The sequence below is a fragment of the Mustelus asterias genome, chromosome 2, assembly GCF_964213995.1.
Source record: "Mustelus asterias chromosome 2, sMusAst1.hap1.1, whole genome shotgun sequence".
Classification (NCBI taxonomy): Eukaryota; Metazoa; Chordata; class Chondrichthyes; order Carcharhiniformes; family Triakidae; genus Mustelus; species Mustelus asterias.
The window spans coordinates 17,696,705-17,721,908 of NC_135802.1; the positions used below are offsets into that span (position 1 = coordinate 17,696,705).

At 45.3% G+C, this 25,204-nt stretch overlaps 1 protein-coding gene across 9 annotated transcripts in view; it reads right to left on the reverse strand.

Annotated features, from left to right (window-relative positions):
• The window catches only part of LOC144506100 (5'-AMP-activated protein kinase subunit gamma-2-like), a 496,688-nt gene that overhangs the window by 296,838 nt on the left and 174,646 nt on the right, over positions 1 to 25,204 (reverse strand). For 8 of the 9 annotated variants that reach the window (XM_078231958.1, XM_078231951.1, XM_078231983.1 and 5 more), the window contains one exon: positions 20,354 to 20,425. In XM_078231958.1, the coding sequence (XP_078088084.1) occupies positions 20,354 to 20,425 (72 nt within the window). Of the gene's footprint in view, positions 1 to 20,353; positions 20,428 to 25,204 lie in introns of all 9 variants that reach the window. The other variant, XM_078231964.1, reaches the window with a different exon arrangement.

Below are 25,204 nucleotides of genomic sequence, written 5' to 3' on the forward strand. Positions count from 1 at the left end.
GAAGCAGACCAAGAGCAATGTGAAATAGATCAGGATCACTGTGAAGTGGACCGGATATGATCTTTACGAGGATGTTGCCAGAACTGGAAAAATACAGCTAATCGGAAAGATTAAATTAGCTGGGGCAGTACTTCTCAGAACAATGGAGGCTGAGAGAAGATTTGATTGGGACGTGACAAATTCATGAAGGGCTTGTTTAGAGTGGATTAGAAGTATCTATTTATCTCAGCAGAGAGGTCAGTGACAAGGAGCAAAGATTTAGTGATTGGTAGAAAGGTTACAGGGGAGAAAAGGAAAGATTTTTTTCACCCAGATGGTGGTAGAGGTCTGGAACTCACTGCCTGAAAGAGTAGGAGAGGCAGAGACCCCCAACTCATTTAAAAGGTGTCTGGATTTGCCTCTCAAATGCCATTGCCTGCAGGGCTTCAGAGCAAAGGCTGCAAAGTGGGAGTAAGCTGGGTGGCTCAGCACAGGCACGATGGGCTAAGTGACCTCTTCCTGATCCATAAATATTCCATGATTCTATTCTGTGACCCAGTTGAATCGGAATCAAGGATTAGCAGCAGGTTCCTGTGCTGTAACCATTCTGCGATCTGCGCTGTGTTTACTCTTTCAAACCCTTTCATAATGTTCAAGACCGCTAACCAGTCAGCTCTCAGTCTTACCGTCTTGAGAGTAAAGAACCCCAGCCCTTTCAATCTTTTAAGTTTATTCATTAGTGTCACAAGTAGGCTTACGTTAACACTGCAATGAAGTTGCTGTGAAAATCCCCTAGTCGCCACACTCTGGCGCCTGTTCGGGTACACAGAGGGAGAATTTAGCATGGCCAATGCACCTAACCAGCACGTCTTTCGGACTGGGGGAGGAAACCGGAGCACCCGGAGGAAACCCACGCAGACACGGGGAGAACGTGCAGAATCCACACAGACAGTGACCCAAACGAGGAATCAAACCCTGGTCCCTGGCGCTGTGGGGCAGCAGTGCTGACCACTGTGCCACCGTGCTTTCCTAGATAGGCTTTCCTGACAGGTATAGCTCATTCGTTCTGGTATAATCCTTGTAAACCTTACCTCAGTGGGTTGTCATCTTGGATACATAAACATACAAAGAAAAACACCAAGTCATACCTAACGCGATCCTTCTTTTGATCCAATGGAGATTTAATTCCATTAATGACAAACATTCGCAATTCTGAAACAACGATATATTTTTGAAAAGCCGCCGTGGTTTTAAATCTTGGTCACCGATCAACAACCCTGTTCCCGCAGTTAGGGGGCATTATTGAAAACCCGAGCAGAACAACTGCATGTGTATTGCCAGGTTACCGCTACTCCTCCTCGCCTATTGACATCAGCTTCTGAGTGAGATCAGGTAACAACGAACCGGGATCAATGTAAATAAAACTGAAAGCAGTTAAACTGGAATGTAAACCACTTAGCAAAAGACGGAATTTGAAAGACAGCAAATGGGTCGCGGAAAATAACTGAACCAGCAAAGGCAACTTGTGGGGAACGATTCATGTCCCTGGATGATGCAGGCAGGGGAGTGCTTTTATTCATTCGTGGGAAATGGGCGTCGCTGGTTGGGCCCGCATTTATTGCCCACCCCTAGTTGCCCATGGAGGGCAGTTGAGAGTCAACCACATTGTTGTGACTCTGCAGTCACATGTAGGCCAGACCAGGTAAGAATGACAGATTTCCTCTGGTTGGACATATAGAAGTCATTATTCAAGTTGATAATCCAGCTGTGGGACATGGGCATCTCTGGTTGGCCAGCAGTTATTGCCCACCCCTAGTTGCCCTTGAGATGGCGGTGGTAATACAACTGAATGGCTTGCTAGGCCATTTCAGAGGGCAGTTGAGAGTCAACCACATTGCTGTGGCTCTGGAGTCACATGTAGGCCAGACCAGGTAGGGACGACAGATTTCCTTCTCTAAAGGACATTAGTGAACCAGATAGGTTTTCCCGACAATCGACAATGGTTTCACGACAATCAGTAGATTCTTAATCCCATATTTTTAAAATTGAATTCAAATTTCACCATCTGCCATGGTGGGATTTGAACCCAGGTCCACAGAACGTTAGTCGAGTTTCTGGATTAATAATCTAGTGATAATACCACTCAGCTATTGCCTCACCATGTGAGTGAGTTATCCTACAATGCAGAAACCTCAAAACAGGAAATATCGAACCAGTCTCGCTCTAAAATACTTAGGCGTAACATCAGGGTCAATGTAAATCATAGCTTTGGCTCTCCTTATTCTTCCAAGTCCTTCCTGGAAAATTTCAGGGTCCTTGTTGAGAGCCTCATACAGTCCCCCGCGCCCAGCCTGAAGATCTCCTGCCAGTTCAGACTGATGTGCTGGAGCCAATCTCTCCCCATAAGGTTAGCACGTTGTCCCCAGACAATGATGAATAGAAATCGAGCTTACTGCTGCCTGTAGGTCACGAGGGTCGCCGTGGTGCCCTTTATCTGCAATGATTCCCTCGTGTAGGCGGCCAGTCTGACCTTGTTGGATTGTCACATTGTTAATTCCACAGACCAGCATATCTCGCAACTTGTCGTTCAGGGGTGGCCCGAATTCACATTGCTCTGCCAATTTTCCTAACCCGGTGAGAAATTCGGTGACTGATTCCCCAGGGGCTCACCCAGCCGTGTTAAAATGGTATCACTGGAGTATTATAGAAGGTTTCGGATCATAGTAGCCTTTAACCAAGTCTACCACTTCATTATATATTTTTTTCATTCGTGGGACATGGGCATCAAAGAATCATAGAATCCTACAGTGCAGAAGGAGGCCACTCGGCCCATCGAGTCTGCACTGACCACAATCCCACCCAGGCCCCATCCCCACAACCCCATGCATTTACCGTAGCTAGTCCCCCTGACACTTAGGGGCAATTTAGCATGGCCAATCCACCTAATCCGCACATCTTTGGACTGTGGGAGGACCCAGAGGAAATCCACACAGACACGGGGAGAATGTGCAAACTCCACACAGAAGTAACCCAAGCCCAGAATCAAACCTGGGTCCCTGGTGCTGTGAGGCAGCAGTGCCAACCACTCTGCCACTATGCAGGCCAGCATTTATTGCCCACCCCTCATTGCCCTGGGAGGGCAACCATACTGTTGTGGCTCTGGAGTCACATTTGGGCCAGAATAGGTAAGGACGGCAGATTTCCTTCCCTAAAGGACATTAGTGAACCTGATGGGTTTTTCCGACAATCGACAATGGTTTGATAGTCATCAGTAGATTCTTAATTCCGGATAGTTTTTATTGAATTCAAATTCCAACATCTGCCATGGCGGGATTCGAACCTGGGCCCCCAGAACATTAGCTGAGTTTCTGGATTAATAATCTAGCGATAATACCAGTAGGCCATCACCTCCCCTGCTCATTAAAGGTTTTTGAGTAAGGGAATCCGGGTAGGTCAGGCTTTTTTATCACACTGAATATTGGGACCCTACAGATATCAACAGGATCACTTTCTGCTTTTCACCTCCTTGGAAGAAAGAACACATGTAAGCCCAGTCTTCTATGCATGCATCATAGATTTCAAGTTTACAGAAGTGAGGCATTTTTCTTGCCAGAGGATTACTTGTCTTGATAATGAAGGTTGTCCAGAGGGAAGATTAATAAAAACTCTTTTTACTCATCACCAATATAATAATCTTACCAAGGCCAGCCTTCCATCACCAACACCCTCTACTTACAAGGTGAGTAAAGCACTGCTCCTGTGGCTACACTGCACAGGTCAAGTCCAGGAGTCCTTTGGCTACCAGCCCGAGTAAAGACAGTTGATTTTATACTCCCTCTGCTCCTTTCCTATTGGGCGAGTCTCCACTCACTCAATAGGGGAGCTCGTACTCCATGAGGTCCATGATAGTATAAAATCAACACCAGTCAGTTCCAATAAGCTGTCTCCAGGTGTGATTGATGGGGAATGACCCAATCATCTCCACTTTAGCTGTGATTTTGGTATCACCATCCACAGCCCAAAGTTTATTGACCAGATTTCCGCTGTTGATCTGGGTAGCTTGAGATTTCCCCAGTCGGCAGACCCGCCTCATTTTAAAGGGCACCATTTGACCTAATTTTCACTCGGCAGAGTTGGGGCTGGGATAGAATCAGGCCCAGCAACTCTGAAATTAGATTGTAGGCAGCCGCAGGGACAGGTGAGTGCTGAGATGTTATGGTTAGTTCTCTTGGACTTCATTACATTTGTTCTAGAATCTGTTAGGATCTTTAGCCCTCACCCCCTCATCAATGCCCCATAGCCGTCATGCCTCCCATGGCTATTCCATGCCAACTCATGCCTTCCACGCATCCCTGTGCCCCTCATACTCTCTTGGCTTCTCCATGCCAACTCATGCTCCACCCATTCCCATGCCAACTCATATTGCTCCCCAATGACCCATAACTCCACATCATCTCCACAGTCGATCGCCTATGTGTTCACGGTTAAGTGAGCATTGCTGTCAAGGCCAGCATTCACTGTCATTCCTGGACTGCCTTTGAGAAGATGGTGGTGAGCCACTTTCTTGAACTGTGACAACCCATGTGATGTAGATACACCCACAGAGCTGTTAGGGAGTGAGTTTCAGGACTTTGACCTAGCAACAGTGAAGGATATACTTTGAAGGATGCTGTGTGACTTCTTTTAGGTAGTAGATACCACAGACTATAAGGTACTGTTGAAGAAGCCCTGGAATCTTGTAGGTGGCACACACTGCTGCGAATTGTGCACCAGTGGTGGAGGGAGTGAATATTTAAGGTGACAAATGGGGCATCAATCCAGTTCTCTGCTTTGTCTTGGATAGTGTCCTTGCCTTTCGAGTGTTGGTAAAGTTGCACTTATCAAGGCAAGCGGGAAATGCATAAAAGCAAAAAATCAGCAGTTGGGAATCAACCACATTGATGTGGCTCTGGAGTCACATGTAGGCCAGACCAGGTAAGGAGGGCAGATTCCCTTCCCTGAAGGACATTAGTGAACCAGGTGGGTTTTTCCAACAATTGACAACGGTTTCATGGTCATCAGTAGATTCTTAATTCCAGATTTTTTTTATTGAATTCAAATTCCGCCATCTGCTGTGGCGGGATTCGAACCTGGGTTCCCAGAACATGAGTTAGTTTCTGAATTAATAGTCTAGTGATAACACCACTAGGCCATCGCCTCCCCGTTAATACTAGGGAGCATGCACTTAAGGTGAGAGGGGGAAAGTTCAAAGGAGATGTAAGGGGCAAGTTTTTTGTACAGAGGTGTCTGGAACCTCCCCTGGAACAGAGGTGCCAGGGGTGGTGGAGGCAGATACGATAGGGACGTTTAAGGAGCTTTTAGATAAGCACATGATTATGCAAGGAATAGAGGGATATGAACCAAGGGCAGGCAGAAGGGATTCGTTTAATTTGGCGTCATGTTCAGCACAACCTTGTGGGCCGAGGGGCCTGTTCCTGTGCTGTACTGTTCTATGTTCCATGTTTTATGTTCCATGAAGATCCAGGAAGAGAAACTCCACTGAACTAAAAGAAAGGGCAAGAGGTCCGTGTTGGAGGCGAAGATTTGATTTTCTTTGCATTCTGCTGACTGACTGTTCTGCTATCAGTTCCAAACAAATGGGGATGAAATGGGTTGAGATAACAATCAGCTTCACTTCATATCCAAGCACTTGACAGACACCAGAAAATGGTAAACCGAGCACTAGACAGAAAACAATGAGTCACCCAACAGCTTCAGCAAGAGTGAGCATTTTAAAACTCTCATTAAAATTGCGTAACATTCCTGAAGTGGCAGTGAGTCCAACCATTCTAATTGAGCACTCAAATATTCATGTATCCAAAACCTGAAGACAACTATTATTAATCTGTCCACAGCCTACAAAGACCGAACTTGAAGGGGAAATTATACTGTCAAAAAATGCTAAAGGAACAAACTTTATTTTTTGTCATTCTATTCAAACAAATTATGAATGACGCATACAGGTCTCTTTGAGGGGAAGGGAGGGAACAGACAAAACAGCGTTCAATGCTCTCAAAACTTTATTTAGCAACAGGGCCCACAATAACTAATAGTGATGTGACACAGGGTTATGTGACAGTACTCATTTACCTATTCACTGAGCAATTAATTGGCTCGAGGGACCATATTACAGGGAAAAAAACAGTTCAAACTGGGAAATAAGCATACTGGGTCTAAACTGTTTTTTCCTATTGGGATGGTCTAATCCTGCTCCTATTTCTTATGCGGCATGTGTGTGTGTGTGTGTGTAATCATTCATTCAGCTAATTAACTTTGCAGTAACCAATTACAATCAGTGAAAGAATGAGCCTCCCATCAGGGTACTCCACCCACATACGACAGCTGTGAAGGCTTGCATCTTCCAAGAGGATTAGCCATGAGGTGTGGCAGAGAAATCTTGTCCGTCTACAATGAGTCGCTGCATCTCCAAGACTACATTGGTTCCCATGGGTCGATGGATTTTTGCAACTGTATTTACCCAATGAAATGCTACAGATGGCCCTCAAGTTATCTCCGGCCATAACACAGAAAGTGCTGGAGAAACTCAGCAAGTCTAACAGCAAGTGTGGAGAGAGAACAGAGCCAATGTTTCGAGTTTGCATGACCCTTCGTCAGCTCTGACGAAGGGTAATTTGTCTCCACAGATGCTGTCAGACCTGCTGAATTTCTCCAGCCTTTTCCGTTTTTGTTTCAGATTCCAGCATCCGCAGTATATAGGGTGGTACGGGTAGCACAGTGATTACAATGCTGCCTCACTGGCTGTCTTGGCTGGAGACAATACACATCTTTTTAGCCTGTCTTGATGTTCTCTCCACTCACGTTGTTTGTATCTTAAAGACTTGATTAGCTGTAAGTATTCGCATTCCAACCATTATTCATGTAAATTGAGTCTGTGTCTTTATATGCCCTGTTTGTGAACAGAATTCCCACTCACCTGAAGAAGGGGCTTGGAGCTCCGAAAGCTTGTGTGGCTTTTGCTACCAAATAAACCTGTTGGACTTTAACCTGGTGTTGTTAAACTTCTTACTGTGCCTCACAACGCCAGGGACCTGGGTTCAATTCCCGGCTTGGGTCACTGTCTGTGTGGAGTCTGCATGTTCTCCCCACATCTGCGTGGGTTTCCTCCGAGTGCTCTGGTTTCCTCCCACTGTCCGAAAGACACGCTGGGTAGGGCATTGGCCATGCTAAATTCTCCCTCAGTGTACCCAAACAGGCAGTGAGAAATGCGTTTGACATCTTATAAGTAAAAACACAGGTTAAGTTTGGTAACAATTTTCTTACACTTTTGTGGGCAAAACCAGCCTTTGGAATAGCCTGGTTTCTAGAATCAACTCCAAAAAAAGGCAACATCAAAAATTAAAATTCTCATCCAGTAAGTCAAGTCAAGACTAAAAACCTGCACTGTAATCCTGGGAGGCTTCTCGAGCCACAGTGCTGCCTGTGGAGTATTTTCACAATCTGCTCTGGCACAGTAACACACAGTTACCTGCTGAGTATTCTTGGCCATCTTTACTTCTTGCATAAGAGAAACATATGCAAGAGCAGCCCTCTATTCAAGCCATGCCATGGGATCAATTGTGAATTACATACATAAGATTACCTCGGAAATAGGGCACAGTAACAGGCTATTCAGCCCAACCAGTCCATACTAGCATTTATGCTCCAGTTGAGCATCCTTTCATCTTCCCTTATCTAAATCAACAATTGTAATCCTCTATTCTCTATCCTCTATTCTGGGGCTGCACAGTGGCACAGTGGTTAGCACTGCGGCCTCACAGCAACAGGGACCCGAGTTCAATTCTGACCCACTTGGGTCACCATCTGTGTGGAGTTTGCACATTCTCCCCGTGTCTGCGTGGGTTTCCTCCGGGTGCTCCGGTTTCCTCCCACAGTCTGAAAGACGTGCTGGTTAGGGTGCATTAACCCGAAAAGGCACTGGAGTGTGGCAACTCGGGGAATTTCACAGTAACTTCACTGCAGTTATTTGTGACTAATAAACTTTTTCAAAAAAAAATTTTTTCTCCTCTTCTTCACACGCTTTTCTGGCGTCACCTTAAATACATCTGTATTATTCCCTTCAGACCCTGTGGTTGCTGGTTTCGCGTTTTCACCACTCATTGGGTGAGGAAGTTTCTTCTTAATTCCGTCTTGGATTACTTGGTGACTGTCTTCCATTTGATCTCTAGTAACGCGCTTGCCAACCAGGGGAAACATTGTTTCTGTATCCACTCCATCATAACCTTCCGCAATTTTCAAAACCTTCAAATAAAAGTAACGTCGCCATAGTCCCAGATGACCATAGACTGGAAGTGGTGGTGATTTAACCTGAGGGTCACCACACTTCAGGCGAGGGGCAAGATTGAGAAGGCAGGGTTTTCATGAATCTCAGCTGGTATGGGAATTGAACCCACGCAGTTAGCTTTGCTCTGCATCACAAAACAGCCGTCCAACCAACTGAGCTAAACCAATCCCCAAAATGATCAGCTGAAGGTGTGATGGAAGGAAAGGTGCCGCACGTGGCTCAAACTGGATATTATAGATTCAGACATATTCCACTTTCATGATCTGAGCACTTTCCTTGAGAGATCTCCGTATGGTGGAATTCATCACATTCCTCATTATTCTTCTCGTCCTATATCCAACGGGCTTCAAGACACACATTTGGGGCTCTTTCTTTCTTCATTTCTCCTCCCCTACCTCTTTCAGTTTTAGTGATTGTTTTGGGAGGTGAGTTTTACCTTGCTTCAGACTATAACATCTCAATATATGGGGTTATGGGGATAGCGCCTGCGTGGGATTGTGTTCAGTGCAAACTCGAATAGCCTCCTGTAGGATTCTATGATTCTATTTCCAGATGAAATTTTAAAACGGAATACAGGGACAATGACAGGTGTTCAAATGGGTGCTGTATGAATAAGACATGTCGGCTTTAATACAAAATTTTAATTCCAATTTGCTGATTACCATAATTTAAATTTGTCCAGTGCTGAGCGGGCACAATATTGCTGGGGAAGAATGTTCGATGCGCTGGCACCCTCTCTCACTCGAGGATTGCTCTGGCTGACACAGCACGATGGAGGCTATTCTCAATGTGAAGGCGGGACTTCGCCTTCACAAGGACTGTGTGGTGGTCACTCTTACTGATACTGTCATGGACAGGTGCCTCTGCAGCCGGCAGATTGGGATGAGGATGAGGTCAAGTATGTTTTCTCGTGGTACGTGGTAACCAGTACGAGGTTTCCTTGCCCATGTTTAACATGAAGCCATGAGACGTCATGGGGTCTGGAGTCGATGTTAAGGACTTCCAGGGCAACTCCCTCCCGACTGTATACCACTGTGCGCCACCTCTGTCCTGCCGGTGAGACAGGGCACATCCAGGGATGGTAATGGTGGTCTGGGGTGTTATCTGTAAGGTATGATTCCGTGAGAATGACTATGTTGCTTGACTAGTTTGTGAGACAGCTCTCCCAATTTTGGCACTGGCCCCCAGATGTGAGTAAGGATCAACAGGGCTGTTTGTTTTGCCGTTGTCTTTTCCGCTACTGAGGTCGATGCCAGGTGGTCTGTCCGGTTTCATTTCTTTGTTGAGGCTTTGCTGTGGCTCTAGAGTCACATGTAGGCCAGACCAGGTAAGGATGGTAGATTTCCTTCCCCAAAGGACATTAGTGAACCAGATGTGTTCTTCCAACAATCGACAATGGTTTGATAGATTCTTAATTCCAGATTTTTTTTATTGAATTCAAATTCCACCATCTGCCCTGGTGGGATTTAAACCCGGGTCCCCAGCTGAGTTTCAGGATTAATAGTCCTGTGATAATACCACTAGGCCATCACCTCCCCTGACTCGTAAGTAACTCTTTTCTTCATTCGTTATAGAGCACATGCATTCAGATTGGCTGCATGTTAGAATTATCGAATAGTACAGCACAGAAGGAGGCCATTTGGCCCATTTAGAGTCTGCGAGAGTCTTTTTGAAGAACAGTTTTCCTTACTCACCGACTCTTTCATTATATCCTTGAAAAGTTTTCCCATTCAAATTTCCATCAGATCCTTTTTGAAACTTTCTATTTAATCTGGTCCCAACACCCTATCAATCAATTTATTCAAAACCCTAGCCACTTGTTGCATAAAAAAGTTTTTCCTCCTGTCACCTCTGGCTCGTTTCCAAACACATTAGTTAGAGTCATAGAGGTTTACAGCACGGAAACAGGCCCTTCGGCCCAACTTGTCCATGCCACCCTTTTTTTTTAAACCCCTAAGCTAATCCCAATTGCCCGCATTTGGCCCATATCCCTCTGTACCCATTGTACCCATGTAACTATCTAAATGCTTTTTAAAAGATAAAATTGTACCCGTCTCTACTACTACCTCTGGCAGCTTGTTCCAGACACTCACCAACCTCTGTGAGAAACAATTGCCCTTCTGAACACTTTTGTATCTCTCCCCTCACCTTAAACCTATGCCCTCTAGTTTTAGACTCCCCTACATTTGGGAAAAGATATTGACTATCTAGCTGATCTGTGCCCCTCATTATTTTATAGACCGCTATAAGATCACCACTCAGCCTCCTACGCTCCAGAGAAAAAAGTCCCAGTCTATTCAGCCTCTCCTTATAACTCAATCCATTAAGTCCCGGTAGCATCCTAGTAAATCTTTTCTGCACTCTTTCTAGTTTAATAATATCCTTTCTATAATAGGGTGACCAGAATTACACACAGTATTCCAAGTATGGCCTTACCAATGTCTTGTACAACTTCAACAAGACATTCCAACTCCTGTATTCAATGTTCTGACCGATGAAACCAAGCATGCCGAATGCCTTCTTCACCACTCTGTACACCTGTGACTCCACTTTCAAGGAGCTATGAACATGTACCCCTAGATCTCTTTGTTCTGTAACTCTCCCCAATGCCCTACCATTAACTGAGTAAGTCCTGCCCTGGTTCAATCTACCAAAATGCATCACCTCGCATTTTTCGAAATTAAACTCCATCTGCCATTCGTCAGCCCACTGGCCCAATTGATCAAGATCCCATTGCAATTGGAGATAACTTTCTTCACTGTCCACTCTGCCACCAATCTGGTTGATAACCAGAGGAGATCTGTCTCCTCTGGTTATAAACCATTCAACCATTGAACACAGCTCCTTTATGATTTACCCTTCATGATTTTAAACCCCTCTAGTAGGTCTCCTCTTCATAGAATCATAGAATCCCTATAGTGCAGAAGGAGGCCACCAACAGAGCATCTTACCCAGGCCCTATCCCCGTAATTGTACGTATTTATCCCACTTATCCCCTAATCTACAGATCTTGGGACACTAAGGGGCACTTTACCATGGCCCAACCCAGCTAACTTGCGCAACTTTGGAGTGTGGGAGGAAACCGGAGCACCCGGAGGAAACCCACGCAGACACAGTGAGGATGTGCAAACTCCACACAGACAGCCACCCCCGAGACTGGAATTGAACCTGGATCCGGGCGCTCTGAGGCAGCAGTGCTAAGCACCATATCACAAGAAGGTTCTTAGCCTTCCCTGCATTCAGGTCTGTCCAGATAACTTGTTGAATTCTCAAACTCTGTCTGCAACAGGAACTTTGTTAAGACATCAGAGGAAAAACCAACTGCTTAAATTGAACCTGGACACTTGTCAGCAGGGGGATGAATCGATAGAGGTTTTAATGATAATGAAAAGGTCTGATAAAGTCCTTGGGCAGGATTTTCCAGTCCCACCAAAGGTGAAGCAGAAGACCTGCCCTATGTTTCCATCTATCAAGGAGTCCAATTCCAGAGGGTCAGAATTATACAACAGTCACTAATGAATCCAATATGCACTTCAAGAGAAACTTCTTTATTTAGAGTGTTGGACTATGCTACTATAAGAAGGAATCGAGGCAAACAGCAGAGATGCCTTTAAGGCAACTTAGATAAACACATAATTAGAAACACACACAAACACATATATTTGGAAATCTGGATACCAGTCTTTAAATTTACCAGGAAATTTAGACAAACAAAACAACTCTAAGATTAGTACCTTAACTCCTTAGTGCCGCACAGGCAGTCGTCCAATATTTGACCAGCTTTTTATTGTTTGCCTTTCACTCAATACCTTGGCTCAAACCATAGGCTCTAGCTGCTGCCAATATGCTGAGCAGAATGATTGGTGGAAAGTTTGTCACGTGTTATATGTTGTGAAGGTAATGCTAAATAAAATTCAAACATGCCATATTTGCACAGTTTACCAATGTTAATCAAATGCCTTTGTACCGAGTTGACCTCAGAGGTTAACCCATAAAGTACATTTCTCAGAGGGCAGAAAAGGTTGAATTACTGAAATGTTGACCAAGACCTGTATGGAATAAAGGACATGCATTGTAGCTACAATGTCCAAATGCTCTCTTCAGCCTATCTTGGCAAGAATGGAAAGTAAGCACGATCAAAATATTATTAACAATCATTGAGTGATATAGACAGAAAGAGGCTCATTTGCCCATCAAGCAACTGCCAACAGAAATAGAGACAGAATGCCTGAGCTATGTTATTATTAGCTGTCACCTGAGGGTGTACTCTCCTCAAGACCACCATTGATTAAATTTGTGGCACAGTACTGCTCTCCAAGTCAGAGACGACTGTAACCTGAGCTTGCCTGTCATGGTTGGCTACATTTATTCAATAGGCAAAACACTGAATGGTCTAGAAATCTGGCAGAATCCAACCTGTTCCACTTAAAACCCAACCTCTTGGCACCTGAACACAGAACAGCATTCACGGTGATGGAGAAGAATTTTGGTCACCCAGACCATGCTCCCCGAGGTGTTCGCTATGGCTCGAACAACATGCATGGAGTAAGAAGCTTTCTATTAACAACTGCAGTCTAGATTTGAAACTTCCTTGCAGATATTTAGCACATCAGGTTTCACACTGTAGTGGGAAGGCGCTGCCCATTAGTCAGGACAGTTTTTCTGAGGCTGAAGAGTTGAATCTTTGCCTTAACCACAATTTGAAATGATGAATTTCAAGTTTCTTCCTTTAATTGCAAGGACAAATCCAAAAGGTAAATTCCAAACACTCATAACCGATAAAAATAGATTGGGACTAATGATCGTGGCACTAGTGTTTCACACAGTGGAGCGAGCTTGTTAAAAAGCCACCCAGTCATGCATTATAATCAAGCGTCAGCTTGGCTTTGCTGGCAGTGCTCTCACCTCTCAGTCAGGAGGTCACGGCGGGCACTTCAGTGCTGCATTATTCAAAGATATTTTTGTTTAATGACATGTTAAACTGGAGGCCTCATTTGCTGGTTCCTGAAGACATCAAAAACCCCACAGCACATACTCACGAGAACAGCAGGTGCTCTTTATCTACCACCTCCCTGCAACCATTCCCCCCATGCACCCCCCTCCACTACCACTACCACTACCCACCACCTCCCCGCCACTGTCTCCCCCGTGCCCCCCCCCCCCCACCACTACCACTACCCACCACCTCCCTGCAACCATTCCCCCCATGCACCCCCCTCCACTACCACTACCACTACCCACCACCTCCCCGCCACTGTCTCCCCCGTGCCCCCCCCCCCACCACTACCACTACCCACCACCTCCCTGCAACCATTCCCCCCATGCACCCCCCTCCACTACCACTACCCACCACCTCCCCGCAACCATTCCCCACCATGTACCCCCCACCACTACCACTACCCACCACCTCCCTGCAACCATTCCCCCCATGTACCCCCCACCACTACCACTACCCACCACCTCCCCGCAACCATTCCCCCCATGTACCCCCCACCACTACCACTACCCACCACCTCCCCGCAACCGTCTCCCTCGTGCCCCCCCCTCCACTACCACTACCCACCACCTCCTCGCAACCGTCTCCCTCGTGCCCCCCCCTCCACTACCACTACCCACCACCTCCCTGCAACCATTCCCCCCATGCACCCCCCTCCACTACCACTACCCACCACCTCCCCGCAACCATTCCCCCCATGTACCCCCCACCACTACCACTACCCACCACCTCCCCGCAACCGTCTCCCTCGTGCCCCCCCCCTCCACTACCACTACCCACCACCTCCTCGCAACCGTCTCCCTCGTGCCCCCCCCCTCCACTACCACTACCCACCACCTCCCTGCAACCAGTCCCCCCGTGCACCCCCCACCACTACCACTACCCACCACCTCCCTGCAACCATTCCTCCCATGCACCCCCTTCCACTACCACTACCCACCACTTCCCTGCAACCAGTTCCCCCGTGCACCCCCCACCACTACCACTACTCACCACCTCCCCGCAACCATTCTCCCTCCTGCCCCCCCCCCACCACTACCACTACCTACCACCTCCCCGCAACCATTCTCCCCCACTCTCCGGTGCTCCACCACCACCACCCAAGCTAAACCACCACCACGAAAAACAATCAGCTCTGCACACACTCATTTCGAAAGGCGATTTATATTCATGCAAAACACTTTGGAATGTCCTGGAAATACAAAAAAAGCTCAAGAGCTCCACAAAAGCATTAGTTTTTCCCTCACAGTTTTTTTTGTAAATTGCTGGTTTCACTTCTGGTAACTTGGAGGATATGTTGTCTTATGGGGTGGGACTGCAAAAATATATTCCAGCAAAAAACAAGGATTGTAAGAAAAGGGAGAACCAGCCGTGGATAACGAAGGAAATAAAGGAGAGTATTAAAATAAAAACAGCTGCGTACAGAGTGGCCAAAAATAGTGGAGAAACAAGTGATTGGGAAAAATTTAAGAAACAACAAAGAGAGACTAAGAAAGCGATAAAGAAAGGAAGGATAGACTATGAAGCTAGGCTAGCAATTAATATAAAAAATGATAGTAAAAGTTTTTATAAATATATAAAAAGGAATAGAGTGGCTAGAGTGAATGTTGGACCCTTGAAGGACGAGAGGGGGGAGTTAATAGTGGGAAATGAGGATATGGCTGAGTCTTTAAATAAGTTTTTTGTGTCGGTCTTCACGGTGGAGGACACAAATAGTTTGCCAAATATTAACGATAGAGGGTTGGCAGCAGGAGAAATACTTAATACAATTAATGTTACCAGAGAAGCAGTGCTGGGTAGACTAATGGGACTGAAGGTGGACAAGTCCCCGGGTCCGGATGGAATGCATCCCAGGGTATTGAAAGAAATGTCAGAGGTAATAGTGGATGCGTTAGTGATTATTTATCAAAACTCGTTGCATTCTGGGGTAGTGCCGGTTGATTGGAAAACGGCTAATGTTTAAAAACATGTTTAAAAAAGGAAGGAGACAAAAGGCGGGTAACTATAGGCCGGTCAGCTTAACGTCTGTAGTAGGGAAAATGCTGGAATCCATTATTAAAGAGGAGATAGCAGGGCATCTGGATAGAAATGGTTCGATCAATCAGACGCAGCATGGATTCATGAGGGGAAAGTCGTGCTTGACGAACATGTTGGATTTTTATGAAGATGTGACGAGGGCGGTTGATGGAGGAGAACCGGTGGATGCGGTGTTTTTGGATTTCCAAAAGGCGTTTGATAAGGTGCCCCATAAAAGGCTGCTGAAGAAGATTAGGGCACACGGAGTTGGGGGTAGTGTGTTAAAGTGGATTGGGGACTGGCTATCCGACAGGAAGCAAAGAGTCGGAATAAATGGGTGTTTTTCCGGTTGGAGGAAGGTAACTAGTGGCGTGCCGCAGGGATCGGTACTCGGGCCGCAACTGTTTACCATTTATATAGATGATCTGGAGGAGGGGACGGAGTGTAGGGTAACGAAGTTTGCAGACGACACAAAGATAAGTGGAAAAGTGAATCGTATGGAGGACGGAGAAGATCTGCAGAGAGATTTGGACAGGCTGAGTGAGTGGGCGAGGATATGGCAAATGGAGTATAACGTTGAGAAATGCGAGGTTATACACTTTGGAGGAAATAATAACAAATGGGATTTACTATCTCAATGGAAACAAATTAAAACATGCTACCGTGCAAAGGGACCTGGGGGTCCTTGTGCATGAGACGCAAAAGCCCAGTCTGCAGGTACAACAGGTGATCAAGAAGGCAAATGGGATGTTGGCCTATATCGCGAGGGGGATAGAATATAAAAGCAGGGATGTCTTGATGCACCTGTACAGGGCATTGGTGAGGCCGCAGCTGGAATACTGTGTGCAGTATTGTTCCCCTTATATGAGGAAGGATATATTGGCATTGGAGGGAGTGCAGAGAAGGTTCACCAGGTTGATACCGGAGATGAGGGGTTTGGATTATGAGGAGAGGCTGAGGAGATTGGTTTTGTACTCGTTGGAGTTTAGAAGGATGAGGGGGGATCTTATGGAGATTTATAAGATAATGCGGGGGCTGGATAGGGTGGAGGCGGAGAGATTCTTTCCACTTAGTAAGGAAGTTAAAACTAGAGGACACAGCCTCAAAATAAAGGGGGGTCGGTTTAAGACAGAGTTGAGGAGGAACTTCTTCTCCCAGAGGGTGGTGAATCTCTGGAATTCTCTGCCCACTGAGGTGGTGGAGGCTACCTCGCTGAATATGTTTAAAGCGCGGATGGATGGATTCCTGATCGGTAAGGGAATTAAGGGTTATGGGGATCAGGCGGGTAAGTGGTACTGATCCACGTCAGATCAGCCATGATCTTATTGAATGGCGGGGCAGGCTCGAGGGGCTAGATGGCCTACTCCTGCTCCTATTTCTTATGTTCTTATGACTGTCTTAACTCCCGCAAGCAATTGCCCCTTGCACCTGCATCAGAACCAGAGATCAGTTTGCACAACTGAGTTTCTCTCCCTCCTTTATACTCTTTTTCGCTGCACAACATAACATTGTATTCTTGTCACCTCTCTGCCTCAGCAGGGTCGCTATGCCTCACATCCCATCAACAATGCCTTGCCCTTTCAATGGGAGTTTGCACTCCATGAGCATAACCAGAGAGCAACTTCCAGTCCCTCTCTTCCACAGTCCTCAACTGTCCCCATCCCTCCATTCATCATGGTCTGCTACACACTCTCAATCTCTCCCCCCACCTTTACTTTCCTCTCTCTTGACCTTCACAATGCAAAAAGGAGTCTGTGAGGAAGAGTGATCATAACATGGTGGATTTTTATACTGAGTTTGAGAGTGAGTTAATTAGATTAAGGACTCTTGTCTCAGACTTCAGTCAAACTACCAAGGAAATGTTAACTAAAGTCATTGGGGAAACGAGAATGGAAGATTTGATGGCTAGGCAATAGGAAACAGTTAAAGTATTAATTCATAAGTCAAATAAATATACATTCTCTTTAGAATAAAATTAGAAAACATGACCAACGTGAAAAGTTAAAGACAGTATTGAAGGAAGAAGCTTTTACAATTGCCAAAATGAATAATACAGCTGAGGATTTGGGAGAATTTTAAAATTATACCTCGGAGCTCCAAATTTCCTCCTTCACCATCTCCTTCTTGCCTTCAAAACCGTCCAAAAAATCCTTTCCAATGAGCATGCCTAAATCCTGTTGACCCCTACATTTGTGTTCTTCCTACACGATGCTCACCATTTTCCATCTCATTAAATGTTCCGAAATACTGTTACGATCCCAGCTGATGTCAAGACTGGACATGTCAGATCTCAGAATGAAACGTGGTGTGGTAGACCCTAACTGTTTTTTTTAGAAAACCGTGGAGGTCAGTTACTGAGTACATTCACAAGAAATCTGCCCATATATTTTAACACAAGAATAACATAGAACATAGAAAAACTACAGCACAAACAGGCCCTTCGGCCCACAAGTTGTGCCGAACACATCCCTACCTTCTAGACCTACCTATAACCCTCCATCCTATTACGCTCCACGCTTTATTAAAAACAAAAACAAATTAATACTGCACTAAACAAAGGATTGGAAAGATTTCAATATAAATGCCGGAAAATGATTCAAGCTCACTCTGTTCCTTTTATCCCAATAATATCCTTACAGACACAAAATATCCCAGTGAAGATTTACCACTATCTTGGACTGGCCTAGTTTCAAACAGACTTCTGAACATTCACTAAATGCTCTTGGTGTCTCTCTCTGAAACACCCAAAAACTGCACTCGAGACTATTACTTTACTGAGTTCCCTAAACTCAGTTCCCCAGCAGCATGCAGGGCTCCATCCCAGAGAATTTTAGACATTCTGCCTGCACTCTCTTGGTGTCCACACACTAACTGACCGAACAGCCCCTCTCTCTTTCCTCTATCTCTGAACCTCTGTTGCTAGGCAACAGTACAGCTTCTGTACTTTATGTTTTTGTTTGAATTTCACTAGACCCTTAACCCCTTGGTAACCCATCTCTTCACGTTAAGAATTATAAAACCTCATCAAAAATGCATCTATACAAACTTGATTTGATTCGATTTATTATTGCCATATGTATTAACATACAGTGAAAAGTGTTGTTTCTTGCGCGCTATACAGACAAAGCATACTGTTCATAGATAAGGAAAGGAAAGGGTGCAGAATGTAATCTTACAGTCATAGCTAGAGTGTAGAGAAAGATCAACTTAGTGCGAGGTAGGTTCAATCCTGATGGCAGCAGGAAAGAAACTGTTCTTGAGTCAGTTGGCGCATGACCTCAGACTTTTGTATCTTTTTCCTTATAGAAGAAGGTGGAAGAGAGAATGTCCGGGGTGCGTGGGGTTCTTGATTATCATAGAAATCATAGAAACCCTACAGTACAGAAAGAGGCCATTCGGCCCATCGAGTCTGCACCGACCACAATCCCACCCAGGCCCTACCCCCATATCCCTACATATTTACCCACTAATCCCTCTAACCTACGCATCTCAGGACACTAAGGGGCAATTTTTAGCATGGCCAATCAACCTAACCAGCACATCTTTGGACTGTGGGAGGAAACCGGAGCACCCGGAGGAAACCCACGCAGACACGATGAGAATGTGCAAACTCCACACAGACAGTGACCCAAGCCGGGAATCGAACCCAGGTCCCTGGAGCTGTGAAACAGCAGTGCTAACCACTGTGCTACCGTGCTGCCCATTATGCTGGCTGTTTTCTGAGGCACCGGGAAGTGTAGATAGAGTCAATGGGTGGGAGGCTGGTTTGTGTGATGGATTGAGCTACATTCATCCAAACAGGGCCGCAATTCACAAAAATCACTCTGGATGAAACTAGACTCAGGTTTAACCATTTTTAACATACAGGTACAAAATATAAATTAAACTTAAAGCTATACATTGTTCCTAATAATATTTTATTTGCAAGAGGAGTGCTATCTAAATTTTAAGTTGCTATGTTGGGAATTTGTTTAGACTTTCCCTTGTGCATGCTGTAGATTTGCATAGAGGACAAAATATGATGATTAAGGAAGAGAAAACGCAGAAATAAGATTGATATGGAATGCCAACACAACTCTCATGACAGTTCAACCTCAACTTCGACCTGTACTCACTGGAATTTAGAAGAATTTCTATTTCAGATAAAGCTCGGCACAACATCGTGGGCCAAAGGGCCTGTTCTGTGCTGTACTGTTCTATGTTCTATGAATGAGAGGGGATCTCAAAGAAACATATAAAATCCTGATGGGACTGGACAGGCTATTTGCGGGAAGAATGTTCCCGATGTTTGGGAAGTCCAGAACTAGGGGCCACAGCCTAAGAATAAGGGGTAAGATATTCAGGAATGAGATGAGGAAGAGTTTTTTCACTCAGAGTTGCGAACGTGTGGAATACTCTTCCACAGAAAGCAGTTGGCGCCAGTTTGTTAGATATGTTCAAGAGGTAGCTGGACGTGGCCCTTGTGGCCAAAGAGATCAAGGGGTATGGAGAGAAAGCGGGAGTGGGATATTGAAACTGCATGATCAACCATGACCATATTGAATGGTGGGGCAGGCTCGAAGGGCCAAATAGCCTACCCCGCCCCTATTTTCTACGTTTCTATGAGATCCTGAATGTACTAAATTAAAACAGTTTAAAAATAAGGGGTCTCCCATTTCAGATGGTCATGAGAAAAATTTATTTCTCTCAAAAAGGTTGAGACTTTGGAACCCCCTTCAGCAGAGAGTGGTGGAGGCAGAGTCATTGAATATTTTTAAAGCAGAGATAGATGGATTCTTGACTAACAAGGGAGTCATCATCGGGGATAGGTGGAATGTGGCATTGAGGCCGCAATCAAATCAGTCGCGATCTTGTTGGATGGCGGAACAGGCTCAAGGGGCAGAATGGCCTAACCATGCTCTTAATTTGTATGTTCATAAAATCTCTGTATTCAGTGGCATCTCACCGATGAGTAGGCTGGGGCACAGTGAGATGTTAGTGAATCGCTAATCATATGAAATGAATAAATTAACAATTCATACCTTGTGAGAAACATCTTTTTCGGAAGTTTCTACATCACCATCCAGGAAAGGCATGGCAAACGAACTGAGGTCCTAAGTACAAAAGAACAAACATAATCATCCATTTTATCTCAATCTAAAAGTGTTGCATCAGCTGAACTTTTACATTTTGCAATTAAATTTTACAGTAAATTCTGAAAACAAAAAGGAAACCCATTCCATATTTCCAGCTGCAGTCTTCATAAGCCACCAAATATTATTCAGGCGTACTTAATCGATTCAGATTAATCCAAATGCACGATACAACCATTATCACATTTATGATAGCCGTTCTAAACTATCTGAACAGTCGCAAGTGACAAAAAAATGTTTTACTCTTTATGATTCCTTTCTCAGGTCGGAGAAGTACAAGATTTTTTGTTTCAGGTTTGCTTATACCATCAGCTCTGGCCAGGTGGAAAGCGCTTTCACTTCTGAGTTACTAAGATCCTGGTTCGAGTCCCACTTCCAGGTTTGAGCCCAAATATCAAAGCTGAACACTCCAGCACAGTCCTCGGGGAGTGCTGCAGTGTCCGACTTGCCACCTTTCAGGTGAGATGCTAAACCAAGGCCCCACCTGTCTCCTCAGGTGGATGTATAAGACCCCAGGGGGCTATTTTGAAGAAAAACAGGGGAATTGTCCCTCAAGTTCACGAAACAGGTGATCTTATCACTCACCTGATGAAGCGCTCCGAAAGCTCGTGCTACCAAATAAACCTGTTGGAGTTTAACCTGGTGTTGTGAGACTTCTTACTGTGGCCACCCCAGTCCAACACCTGCATCTCCACATCATGATCTTATTATCATCCTACTGTGCTCCAATTGGTGATCGTGGTTCCGACATTACAACAGTGACTACACTGCAAAATTACTTCATTTGCTGCAAGTGTGGGACTTGAGCCAAATCAGTCATAGAAATGCAAGTCTTCCGTTTGTTCTATGTGTGGGATCTGGAATATTGTAAAGTACTGATTACGGGTATAGTTACATTACCTGGGGAAGTGATCCAGGGAACGGAATGTCAAATCCCACCATGACAATTTGAGAATTTGGGTTTAGTTTAATAAAAAGAAAAACTGTAAGCAAAAAGAAGGCTGTATGTAATACAAAGAACAAAGAAAGGTACAGCCCAGGAACAGGCCCTTTGGCCCTCTAAGCCTGTGCCGATCACAATGCCCTAACTAAACAAAAAAAAACACCTTCTGCCCTTACTTGGCCTGTATTCCTCTATCCACGTACCCATCCAGGTGCCTCTTAAACATTGTTAATGTGCCTGCTTCCACCACCTCCTCTGGCAGTGCGCTCCAAGCACCCACCACTCTCTGCGTGAAAAGCTTCCCCGCACATCTCCCCTAAAACTTTCCCCCTCTCACCTTGAACCTGTGCCCCCTTCTAATTGACACTTCCACCCTGGGAAAAAGCCTCTGACTACCCACCCTGTCTGTGCCTCTCATCATTTTGTAGACCTCTATCAGGTCTCCCCTCAGCCACCGTCTTTCCAGTGAAAACAATCCTAGTTTATTCAACCTCTCCTCATAGCCAACACCCTCGAGACCAGGTAATGACAGCACAATTCCTAGTTTGTCTTGGAGCTGATTCTGTAATCAACCATCAACCATTAGTCATGTCTGGAGACCCCACATAATTTCAATTATGCATCCATTATCCTTCACTCGCTGTATTGTATTGGAGAAATAATCCTGCTTTAACCAGGAGACTTTGCTGTAGTTTTGGTCGTAAGTTTAGCTACTGCAGGTTTCCTTCCTTGAAGGGCATTCGTGAACTAGTTTTTATTTTAATGACAAACCAACAGTTTCATGGTCATTTTTAACAATTATCACATTTAGAAAAGTCAAAGCCAGTATGCTGAAGCTGTACTGGGGCTTGTAGTGGGGCCAACAGGAAGCAGCCTCTTTACCCAGCCAACACAGACTCTGTAAACGATAGTAGCTAACCTCATGACCAAAACTACGCTGAAGATCGTACACACAGTTGCCATGGTTTATCGTTGGTGGATGGAGTGCATGTTTGTGGAAGGGGTAGCAATCAAGCAGGCTACCTTGTCCTGGATGGTGTCAAGCTATTTGAGTGTTGTTGGAGCTGAACTGATCCAGGCAAGTGGAGAGTATTCCATCACACTCCTGACCTGTGCCTTGTTGATGGTGGATAGGCTTTAGGGGATCAGGTGGCGAGTTACTCACCACATGATTTCTAGCCTTTGACCTGCTCTGGTAGCCACAGTACCTATATGGTGTGATGATACTATGCTATTGATATATTTCATGGATAAGGGGGATTGTTTTAAGATTCAGTGTATTGTTACAGGGAGTTAGTGTGTCTGCTAAAACATGCAGCTCAGATGCTGGACAGCAGGATAATTACTCATGTTAGCCATGTAGTCTTTATTTAGCAGCAGGCTAGTGGGCTTTTGTTTATAAATGGGAAAGGTTCCCTGGGTTTTTTTGATTAAAGGAATTGAAGGTGTTTAGTTGCTAACGGGCTGTTTAAAGACAGAAATCTGCTCTCTTTCTCTCTCCACAAAATTTCTCTTGAAGCTCCAAGGCTGTAAATCCAAGTTGGAACAAGTATATCTGCGATTGGTAACTATATTTAAAGTGGGTGTTAAGTCCACAGGAAGAATGTTGCTTATTTGGAACTGAAATAGTGATAAATTAAAAATTAAAGCTGATTCTTTTCCTGTATAAAGAGTATTCAACTGGTAAGAGTTAAACTACTTCATTTTGTTTGAGGTATGCTTAGACTGTGTTGTGAATAAAGCCTGTTTTGATGAAATATCCCTAATTTATCAGTGGAATTACTCCTGGAAGTGAAGCATCCTTTCCTCACATTTATGCCAAAATAGAAAAATTGTTGGCGTCTAGTCCGGCTGCATTATATACCTTGTGGTTCGGGTCTGGGATCCTAACAATAGCTAGTCCAGTTCCACTTTTGGTCAATGGTAGCTCCCAGGATGATGATAGCAAGAGATTCAGCAATGGTAATGCCATTGAAAGTCAAAGGGCGATAGTTAGATCAGCTCTTGCCAGAGAAGGTCATTGCCTGGCACTGGTACGGTACGAATGTTATTTGCCACTTGTCAACCAAAGCCTGGATATTATAGAATCCCAACAGTGCAGAAGGAGGCCATTCGGCCCATCGAGTCTGCACGGACAACAATCCCACCCAGTCCGTATCCCCTTAATCCCATGTATTTACCCTAGCTAGCCCCCCTGACACTAAGAGTCAATTTAGCATGGCCAATCTACCTAACCCGCACGTCTTATTGTCCTCATCAAGCCCTTATTGTCCAGGTCTTGCTGCATTCGGACACAAATTGCTTCAGTATCTGAGGAGTCACGAATGACATTGAACATTGTGCATTCATCTGCACCTTATGACGGAGGGAAAGTCATTGATGAAGCAGCTGATGATGGTTTGGCTCAGGACACTACCCCAAGGAACTCCTGCAGTGACGTCCTGGAGCTGTGATAATTGACAGCCAGCCACAGCAGCCATCTTCCTTTGTGCCAGGTATAATTCCAAACAATGGAGAGTTTTCCCCCTGATTCCCATCGACTCCACATTTGCTAAAGCACCATATTGTCATACTGGGTCAAATGCTGTCTTGACGTCAAGGGCAGTCACTCTCACCTCTGGCATTTAGCTCCTTTGTCCATGTTTGAATGAAGGCTGTAATGAGGTCGGGAGCTAAATGACCCTGGCGAAACTCAAACTGAGCAGCCTTGAGCAGGTTATTTCTGAGCAGGCGCTGCTTGTTAGCACTGCTGCTGATCCCTTCCATCACTTTGCTGATGACGGAGGGTAGACTGATGGCGTGGTAATTGGCTGGGTTTGATTTGTCCTGTTTCTTGTGTACAGGGCATATCTGGGCAACTTTCTACATTGCCGGATAGATGCCAGTGTTGTAATTGTACTGGAACAACTTGGCTAGGAGAGCGGCAAGCCTTCAGGACTATTGTCAGGGCCCATATTGTATCCAGTGCCATTTCTTGATATCTGATCCGTTGGTTGTGGGATCGCTCGGCTCTGTCAATTACTTGCTCAGTGATGGAAGGTGTGTAGTAAATAGTGTTATTAAGTGGCACTTACTCAGCAACGACCTGTTCTGACACTCAGTTTGAGTTGCACCAGGGCTACTCAACCCCTGACTTAATTACAGCCACAGTCCAAACATGGACAGAAGAGAGGTGAGAGTGATCATTTTTGGCATCAAGGCAGCATTTGACCAAGTGTGGCATCAAGGAGACCTAGCAAAACTGGAGTCAACTGGAATCAGGGGAAAACCTCTCCACTGGCTAGAGTCACACCTAACACAAAGGAAGATGGCTGCGGTTGTTAGTGATCAATTATCTCAGTTCAAGGACATCGCTGCAGGAGTTCACCATCTACAAGGTGCAAGTCAGGAGTGTGATGGAATACTCCTCACTTGCCTGGATGGGTGCAGCTCCAAAAATCTCAAGAAGCTTGACACCATCCAGGACAAAGCAGCCTGCTTGACTGCTATTCCTTCCACAAACATTCACTCCCTCCACTACCGATGCACAGTGGCAGCCATGTGTACCATCTACAAGATGCACTGCAACAATTCACCAAGGCTTCTTTGACTGCATCTTCCAAACCTGCAGTCTCCACCAGCTAGAATGCCAAGGGCAGCAGATACCCGGGAACACCACTACCTGCAAGTTCCCCTCCAAGCCACTCACTGTCCTGACTTGGAAATTATTGCCGTTCCCCGTCACTGGGTCAAAATTCTGGAATTCCCTCCCTCACAGCACTGTGGCTGTACCTACTAACCTTCTCACAAGCTTGCAT